Genomic DNA, 10,000 nt, shown 5'->3' on the forward strand with positions numbered 1-10,000 from the left:
CAATCCTTACCTGAAAGATCACTTCCTGTCCAGACGCATCACTGATCTCGACCTCCTGACCCTCTCTGCCCTGCCGCACGGCCTCGACCAGCAGGAGTGGATAGCAACAAACAGTGAGTATTCAAACACACAAACAAAATAGAAAAAATTAATGCCAGAAACAACCATATTAAAATTAATTAAAACTAATACTTTGGAAAAAAAAGTGTGTGTGTGTGTGTGTGTGTGTGTATATATATATATATATATGCAGTAACACACACACACACACACACACACACACAAACGCACGAGTCCCTCAGCAGCAGATTCTATATTTGTCCTCTACAGAAATGAAAGAGGCATTCTAATGAAGGACTGAAAATGCAGTTGCTAGCTTCCTGTTTGCTCTGTTTGATGTGATGAAGAGCTTTCATCTTCCTCATCTGATGGGATTCTTTCACTCTCTGTCGTTTGATGTTTCTCTGCTCTCTGGATCTGGATCAGTCCCCATTCATATGATGCAGATGCATTTGTTGAGCTGTTAAACAGTTTCTTGTGCATCTTGTGCATTTTTGGCCTAATAATATCTGGCAAAGGGACTACCAATGAAAACTAGCCTTCGGGCTAATTTGGGTACATTTACATTCATGAAAGTTGATTAATGTACACTGTCCCTTTTTTTGTGAAATAAAATCTCAACTTCTTCTCCGTCTCTCGTCTTTCCCACAATGCCTGTGATCCAAAACATGTGCAGAAGCAGCTGAGTCCTGCAGATAAACATTCAACACTACAGAGAAAAGACAAACTTACATTAATATTCATGATCCTGTGCTTCATTCGTCACTGTCACGGCAAACAGGAATCATGGGAAATGGTTATGATTGTTAAAGTCATTTTATCTGGTCAGAATTCTGTTTATTTTACGCTCAAGTTCATATTTACACAAAGTAAAGTTCATAGTTTGACCTCAAGGTCAAAGGTCAGCTGGAGATGTATTATTTAAAGGAATTGTTCAGCTAAAGCTGTTGTTTGTTTGTTGTGATCTGCTCAGTGTAATTCTGTCATTCTTTGCCTGTAAGCCATTCGTGTTGCAGGGTTTCATGTGCGTTTGTTTCTGCTCTGATCACAGTTTGATTTGAAATGACGACAGAACCAGAGAGCCAACCAGAGCAGCAGGGGGCCAGTGCGGCTCCGCCCCATTCAGCCCCGCCCCTCGATAACCAGCTTCCTCCTGCCGCCGCCCACAGCACACCTGTGAGGAAAGAGCAGGTACTGTTTGCCGTTCACTCAGAACGCAGTTTTCATTCCATTGTGCTGCTTTTCCATTATTTTTCTATGTAAATGTGCAATAAACATGCATGTATGACACACCGCTCGAAAACTGCAGTGCTCAAGTTAAAAAAAGTTCAACATTCAAATCAAATGATCAAATCAAATGATTCGCCATACGCGCTCCAAAGTCCCGATCTGAATAATGATTCGCAAACCATCATTTCAGAGTGGGACATCAAATCCCCGATCTGGGGCTCCGAAGTCCCGATCTGAATCAAATGATTCACAATACACTCTCTGAAGTCGCGATCTGAATCAAATATTTCATGATACGCGCTCCGAAGTCCCGATCTGAATCAAATGATTCACAATATGCGCTCTACTGAAGTCCCGATCTGAATCAAATGATTTGTGGACCCGCTCCAAAGTTCCAATCTGAATCAAATGATTCACAATATGCGCTCTCTGAAGTCCCGATCTGAATCAAATGCTTTGCAAACCCGCTCCGAAGTTCCGATCTGAATCAAATGATTCACAATATGCGCTCTCTGAAGTCCCGATCTGAATCAAATGCTTTGCAAACCCGCTCCGAAGTTCCGATCTGAATCAAATGATTCACAATATGCGCTCTCTGAAGTCCCGATCTGAATCAAATGCTTTGCAAACCCGCTCCGAAGTTCCGATCTGAATCAAATGATTCACAATATGCGCTCTCTGAAGTCCCGATCTGAATCAAATGCTTTGCAAACCCGCTCCGAAGTTCCGATCTGAATCAAATGATTCACAATATGCGCTCTCTGAAGTCCCGATCTGAATCAAATGCTTTGCAAACCCGCTCCGAAGTTCCGATCTGAATCAAATGATTCACAATATGCGCTCTCTGAAGTCCCGATCTGAATCAAATGCTTTGCAAACCCGCTCCGAAGTTCCGATCTGAATCAAATGATTCACAATATGCGCTCTCTGAAGTCCCGATCTGAATCAAATGCTTTGCAAACCCGCTCCGAAGTTCCGATCTGAATCAAATGATTCACAATATGCGCTCTCTGAAGTCCCGATCTGAATCAAATGCTTTGCAAACCCGCTCCGAAGTTCCGATCTGAATCAAATGATTCACAATATGCGCTCTCTGAAGTCCCGATCTGAATCAAATGCTTTGCAAACCCGCTCCGAAGTTCCGATCTGAATCAAATGATTCACAATATGCGCTCTCTGAAGTCCCGATCTGAATCAAATGCTTTGCAAACCCGCTCCGAAGTTCCGATCTGAATCAAATGATTCACAATATGCGCTCTCTGAAGTCCCGATCTGAATCAAATGATTCACAATACGCGTTCTGAAGTCCTGATCTGAATCAAATGATTTGCGAACCCACTCCGAAGTTCCGATCTGAATCAAATGATTCACAATATGCGCTCTGAAGTCCCGATCTGAATCAAATGATTCGTGCACCCGCTCCGAAGTTCCGATATGTAGTTCCACGATACGTGCTCCAAAGTCCCAATCTGAATCAAATGATTTATAATACGCACTCCGAAGTCCCAATCTGAATCAAATGATTCTCGATACGCGATCCGATTGGAGCACTTCGAAAAGTGAAAAAAAAGTGAATCATTTTGTGACTCAATGGATTAACTGGTTCGGAGTTTCGAAAAGCTCCTTTTCACCCATCACTAAACGTACAAAAATGATTCGTGCTTCAAAGCTGAATCAAATGATTCACAATACGCGCTCTGAAGTCCCGATCTGAATCAAATGATTCGTGCACCCGCTCCGAAGTTCCGATATGTAGTTCCACGATACGTGCTCCAAAGTCCCAATCTGAATCAAATGATTTATAATACGCACTCCGAAGTCCCAATCTGAATCAAATGATTCTCGATACGCGATCCGATTGGAGCACTTCGAAAAGTGAAAAAAAAGTGAATCATTTTGTGACTCAATGGATTAACTGGTTCGGAGTTTCGAAAAGCTCCTTTTCACCCATCACTAAACGTACAAGCGATGTCAAAATTCTTAAATGAATGGCTCTTTTGAATAGCTTGAAATGAATGATCAAAGTCACGAGTTTGAATCATTCGGAGCAGTTCCAGCATGAATGACTCACTCAGTTGAATCTGTTTGTCTGTTCCTCCACTTTTCACGTCTTCAGTCATGTTTGCACGACACTGTCAGCACTACTACTGGCTTAGCTCGCTAGTTTTATAACATTAACTGAAATAAGCAAACAAGAGTGTGATGTTTTACAAAAATAAATAAATAAATATCAATGTTTCCATTCCAAAAATAACATGTGACAAATCTAGGAACATATTCAGGCGAGGTAAACGGTAACTAACTAGTGAAACACTCCATTAATATGACGAGCTGCAGCTCAAAATACATGTTATTTTATATTTACGGTATTTCCTACCGTAAATATATCAAAACTTAATTTCTGATTAGTAATATGCATTGCTAAGAACTTCATTTGGACAACTTTAAAGATGATTTTCTCAATATTTAGATTTTTTTGCACCCTCAGATTCTAGATTTTCAGATAGTTGTATCTCAGCCAAATATTGTCCTATCCTAACAAACCATACATCAATGGAGAGATTATTTATTCATAAATCTCAATTTCACAAAATTGACCCTTATGACTGGTTTTGTGCTCCAGGGTCACATATATGAAATAGTTTGAGCTGCAGTTCATTTGCTTACAGTTCAATAGGAAATCATTTGAAAGCATCCAGTCTCTCATACCATTGAAGTGTTCAATTTATCAGTATATATTGTAATAAATATAGCAGAATGAGAATGTGACTGTGTGTGTGTGTGTGTGTGTGTGTGTGAACTGACCCGATCTCCAGTCAAAATCAGCCAGAAACCCAAGAACATGCAGTGCAAGGTGGCGCTTCTGGACGGCTCTGACTACACCTGCGTGGTGGAGGTGAGACCACAAACACATCTGTCCATCAGCGACCGCACCAAACACATGTTCTCCTGAACCTGAGCGAGTCTCTATCACTCTGATATTGACTCTCTGTTGCATCACATGGAGGGTTTTTGATGGAGTTTTTGACTTTTTGTCTGAAAATAAATGCTTTGCGTAGTGCTTCTTTAAGGCGAGACACTATAGCCAAAACCAGCCTGTTTTATTGCACTGGTCAGTTTTGTCATCTTTCTATGGAAGCTTGTTTCCACCACAGATGTAAATAAATCAATAAATAAATAAAGGTAATTCTGACTCAATTCTGACTCTTTTCTTGTAATTTTGAGAAAAAAGTCAGAATCGTGAGATGAAACGTCGCAATTACCTTTTTTATTGCAAGATGCAAACTCAGAATTGCACGAAAAAAGTCTGAAGAAAATAATTCTGAGATTACATCTTGCAGTTCTGTTTTTGGTATTTGCCATTAAAAATAATTAAAATAAATCAAAAAGGTAATTGTGACTTTTTATCTCACAATTCAGACATTTTTTCTCCTTATTGCGAGTTTATATATTGCAAGAAAAAACTATTGAAAATTGTGAAATACATTTTTAAAAAAAAGTATTTCGTGGTGGAAACAAACTTTCATATATTTCAGACTAGTGGAAAGAAAACATCCAAAGCACACATTTAAGTGTTTATTTTATTGCTTATCTATTTTCATCTGTAGATTTTATTTATTTATTTTTTTTTGAGAGAGAGAGAGTTTTTTTCTCTTACAAACGGCGAACTTTACAGTTTTATTCCTCTCTGTATTCTGAAGGTTTGTTCATATTTCATTCACACTGATTTATAAACATTTAACTCCTAAAAACATGGTGAAAATGTGTTTGTTTTCTGTCTGTTGACAGTATTTTCTGATTTATGGAGTGATAAAAAGAAAAATCCAAAAAAATCCCCTCTGAAAAAACCTTTAATATGACGACAAGAATTATGAACTCGACTTTATCCAATCTTCAGATTTCTGTGCTGGAAATGTATGTAAATTAGTGCATATTTAATTAGAGAATCCAGACAACTGCGAACAGATTTAGAAACAGAAAAAAGGCTTTCATGCACGAGCCTTAATGAAACCCGTCTCTCTCTCTCTTTCTCAGGGTTGTGTTTTTTCTGCAGTCAGAGTGCATCATGGGAATGGTCTCGAGAGTGTCTCTCGATGAGCTCATTAGAGAGATGAGAGCACGCAGATGGAGTTTAATATTAGTTTTTGCCGGAAAACAGCAGCAGTTACATCCATATTTAAACGGCTCATCAGTTATTGATTTTTTCTTCAATCTTTAAAGGCTTCAGAACAAATAAATCTGAATGTTCATCTCTTCTCAGATTTTGTTATGTAGTCTGTAGTATGTTGAGTTTGTGTCTCTCTCTGCAGAAGCGTGATAAAGGACAGGTTCTGTTCGACAAAGTCTGCGAGCATCTCAATCTTCTGGAGAAAGATTACTTTGCTGTCACATTCCGTGACGTGGAGAATCAGAAGGTACAGTTCCGTTCATATCGATTCAGTGAACACTGATTCAGTGAGTCGTGACTCATCTGAACGCTTCGTTTCAGAACTGGCTGGACCCTTCCAAAGACTTGAAGAAGCAGATCAGAGGTGAAACGCTCTGGAAATAAACATCTGTCCGATCCGTGTGTTCTCCGTTCGGGCGACTCACTGTGTTTGTGATTGTTTTTTGTTTCAGGCGTCGCCTGGAATTTCTCATTCAACGTGAAGTTTTACCCTCCGGAGCCAGCGCTGCTGTCTGAAGACATCACCAGGTCAGAGACTGAGAGAAATAATCTCCATCCATGGCCACATTTTAATATAACACTATAATTATAATGCTTTTATCATGTATTTTAAAGCAGAACAATGTGAAAATATATATCAGGAAAATATATAGCTAATATAAATATATTTACCTTTTGAATATATTTTAGTCTTTTTAAAATCAAATTTGTTTATTTATTCGTATAGTTCTTTAAACAATTCTTTTAGGTGAGAATAAAAAATAATAACTTTTTTATGTCGTTCTGTTGTTTTTCAGGTTCATTGAAGTGAAGCTCTGTTTTTATTAATATTTCTAATCGATTTTTATTTATTTAATTTTTAGTTAGTGTTTTGGTAACTTTGTTGTGTGTTTTTGTCATTTTTAGTAGTGTTTGTTTTTTAAATAATTGTCTGTGTAGCTATATAGCTTTTATTTCAATTTTAGTAATTTTAGCACATCAGTTTAAACTAAATGAAAATGCCTTGGCCACTAGCCAAGAGTTTTATATATTTAATTTCAAGTTACAATTTTTTTTAATGGTTTTAATTTTAAGTTCAATTGTAGTTAATTATAATAACCCTGCTGGTACGTTTTGTATTATATTTTTAGTTTAAACGAAATATGTTTTGGAAAATATATTCCTTAAAATCAGAGGCGGACAGTAGTGAAGTATTTTTACTCTGCTTTAAAAGTACTTTTTAAGTGTCTGTATTTTATTAGTGTTTTTCTTTAGAACATTCCAAAGCATAATATTGTACTTTTACTGCACTGCGTTTCATATTAAATATCATTTAATACTTAATTACATTAGAAATCTAGTACTTTCTTACTTTTGCTCAAGTAATTCAAAGTTTTACTTGAGTACAAGGAAGTGCTAATTTTTTAATGTTCTTAAGTATTACAGTTTTTTTCAGCTGCTTACACACATTTTCAAAACTTTACACACAAATCCAAGAACTGCACACACGAAATGCAAAATACCTCACAACTCTTGCAAAAACGAAGCACTGCATTCAAAATATCACAAACACATCTCAAAAGCACGCTTTCAGATGATGTATAAATCTCAATTTCACAAAATTGACCCTTATTTTGTTAAGGTTTTGTGCTACAGGGTCACATATAAAAAAAAAAAAATTGCCATATAAATAAGAAATAGTGTAAAAAAAGGTGAAATATCAGTGATGGAAAATAAAGAAAATGTTAAATAATGCAAAGTGAACTTAGAAAGGACTAATGATTCTCTCTCTCACTGTGTGTGTGTGTGTGTGTGTGTGTGTGTGTTTCAGATATTACCTGTGTTTACAGCTGCGGGATGATATCGTATCGGGTCGTTTGCCGTGTTCGTTCGCCACACACACGGTTCTGGGTTCGTATACGGTTCAGTCGGAGCTGGGCGATTATGACCCGGATGAGTACGGTTCCGATTACATCAGCGAGTTTCGTTTCGCGCCTCATCAGACCAAAGAGATGGAGGAGAAAATCATGGACCTGCACAAGAACTACAAGTGAATCTCATTCTGTTTCTTCTGCGTTCCTGTGATTTCACACGGATTCAGTGGTTAGGTGGTTAGGTTTAGGAAGTTTAATGCGAATGATTTCAGACTTTCCGATGCGGTGTGTGTTTGTGTTTCTCAGAGGAATGACGCCGGCTGAAGCTGAGATGCATTTTCTGGAGAATGTAAAGAAACTGTCTATGTATGGAGTCGACCTTCATCATGCAAAGGTACACTTGAAACACACTTACACACACACTTACACACACACACACACACACACTCACCCTAACACACACTGCATGAGCATTTCATTATGTGTCGTAATGCAGCTCAGCTCATGGCATGATGATCATGATGGAGTCTAATCACAGAACACACGTGTGTTTGGACACAGCCGTGTGCACACGGTGAGGCTTAAAGGAACAGTTCACCCACAAATGAACGTGCGGAAAATGTGCTCACCCTCAGATCATCCCAGATCAGGATGAGTTTGTTTCTTCATCAGGTTTGGAGAAATGTAGCATTGCATCAGTGTCTCAGCAATGGATGCTCTGCAGTGAATGGGTGCCGTCAGAATGAGAGTCCAAACAGCTGATAAAAACATCACAATAATCCACAAGTAATCCACAGCACTCCAGTCCCCATTCACTGCAGAGCATCCATTGCTGAGACACTGATGCAGTGCTAACATTTCTCCAAATCTGATGAAGAAACAAACTCATCCTGATCTCGGATGAACTGAGGGTGAGCACATTTTCAGCAAGTTTTCATTTTTGGCTGAACTATTCCTTTAATATTTCTGATATAAGTCTTTTCTATTCTTTAAGTGACTGAGTAGTAATGTTTTGCATGTAAATGTGTGTCTGTATTCTCACACACACACAGACCGACGGCCTTTCAAACCCTCTCACTGACGAGTGACTCGTTAATAATCAGTGTTCAGTGTTAATCGTTGTCATTGTTTCTGGTGTCAGTCGATCTGTCAGATGTTCAGCTCAGTCAGAATGAATCTGATTCTGCTTCGGGCCGGTCGTACTGGGTCACAATCGACCGTCACAAACCAGATAGAGACAAACACACACATAACAGAGAGTTTGGGTGGGTTTTATAGCAAAGATGTGACCAAATAGTCAGTATAGTTGAAGTTGATGAAGTCTATAAATTTAAAGAATTCAAGAATAATTTCTGAATATTGGCAGAATGTGTCGCATCAGTCTTTTTTGAAATCTTCAGTAGTTTATAATCAACGTATTTTTGTTAACACTTTACAATAAGGTCCCATTAGTTCGTGCATTAACTAATATTATCTAACAATGCTCACAATCTTTGTTAACATTAGTTAATAAAAATACAACTGTTCCTTGTTAGTTCATGTTAGCCGAGGTTAAGTAAATAATAATATACAATATTTGATTTTAATAATGTATCAGTAAATGTTGGAATTAACTTGAACTAAGATTAATGAACGCTTTAGAAGATTCATCTTAAAGTTGCATTTTATGTTGAATCTTATGAATTTCCAAAATCAGATTTATCATGGATGATTGGTGATTGATCAGTTTATATATTGTGATTCAATTGATTTTGCTAATAAAGCATCCCTTAATTTCCTCTTGAGGCCGTTTGAATCCATCGTGTTGTTATAATATGGCTGGTTTAATTGGATTCAGTGAATGTGGCCGCAGTCGTGAAGCTCTTCTGCCGATATTCACACACAGATGATGTTTCATGTCATCTATCATCTCATGTAGTGGTTAAACAGAATAACAGCAGACACACAGCTGAAGCATGAACGTGTGCGTGACGTTCGGTTAGATCAGCCGCTCTTCTCTTCTTCCCCTCTTACTGATGATCTAGTTGATAGGACGATTCTTTCACTGCTTTTCTCCAGCTAAAGGAGAGGTAAGATGCATTCGTGTATATATGTGTGTGTGTTTTCTATGTGTGTCTTTGTGCATGACCATGAACTGAAGTCATTGTCTAAGCAAAGACTGTTTGTTGAGAGAACCTCCTTCTGTTTCATGCTCATACATCTCAGTAGAAGCTCACAGGAGAGTCGAACCCGTTCACCATGAGCGCCTGTGGATCCTACTCTGCCTATAGAAGAGAAAAATCACACTTTAAATGGATATCTCCCCCAAAATGGAGCATTCTGTCATCATTTGTGCACCCTCATGTCGTTTATTTCTTCAGTGGAACACAAAAGCAGATATTCTTGAAGAACACTGGGAACCAAACAACTTTGAACCCCATTGACTTTCACTGTATGGACAAAAAAGAATATATTCTGAGAAATGTCCACACCGTGAAAGCCAATGTGGTCTAAAGTTGTTTGATTCCCAGTGTTCTTCAAGAATATCTGCTTTTTTGTGTTCCACAGAAGAAAAGAAAGCCAAACAGGTTAGGAACAACATGCTATTGCTTTACAATCTCAGCTATTTCTCAGAGACACCAACAAGATAAAATTATCTTCCCCTGAGAAAAAGACCCCATTAATCTCACACGTGTCTCCTCTAGGCTTT

At 38.1% G+C, this 10,000-nt stretch overlaps 1 protein-coding gene across 1 annotated transcript in view; it reads left to right on the top strand.

The window, feature by feature from the left end:
• Positions 1-4,096: 4,096 nt before the first annotated feature.
• The window catches only part of epb41l3a (erythrocyte membrane protein band 4.1-like 3a), a gene marked incomplete at its 3' end in the record, with an annotated part of 25,412 nt that continues 19,508 nt past the window's right edge, over positions 4,097-10,000 (top strand). The window contains exons 1-7 of the mRNA XM_016499799.1: positions 4,097-4,186; positions 5,601-5,705; positions 5,780-5,822; positions 5,911-5,986; positions 7,269-7,487; positions 7,618-7,705; positions 9,336-9,380. Coding sequence (XP_016355285.1) covers positions 4,133-4,186; positions 5,601-5,705; positions 5,780-5,822; positions 5,911-5,986; positions 7,269-7,487; positions 7,618-7,705; positions 9,336-9,380 — 630 coding nt within the window. The remainder of the gene's footprint in view (positions 4,187-5,600; positions 5,706-5,779; positions 5,823-5,910; positions 5,987-7,268; positions 7,488-7,617; positions 7,706-9,335; positions 9,381-10,000) is intronic.

The sequence above is a fragment of the Sinocyclocheilus anshuiensis genome, unplaced genomic scaffold (assembly GCF_001515605.1).
Source record: "Sinocyclocheilus anshuiensis isolate Anshui unplaced genomic scaffold, SAMN03320099.WGS_v1.1 scaffold1814, whole genome shotgun sequence".
Lineage (NCBI taxonomy): Eukaryota > Metazoa > Chordata > Actinopteri > Cypriniformes > Cyprinidae > Sinocyclocheilus > Sinocyclocheilus anshuiensis.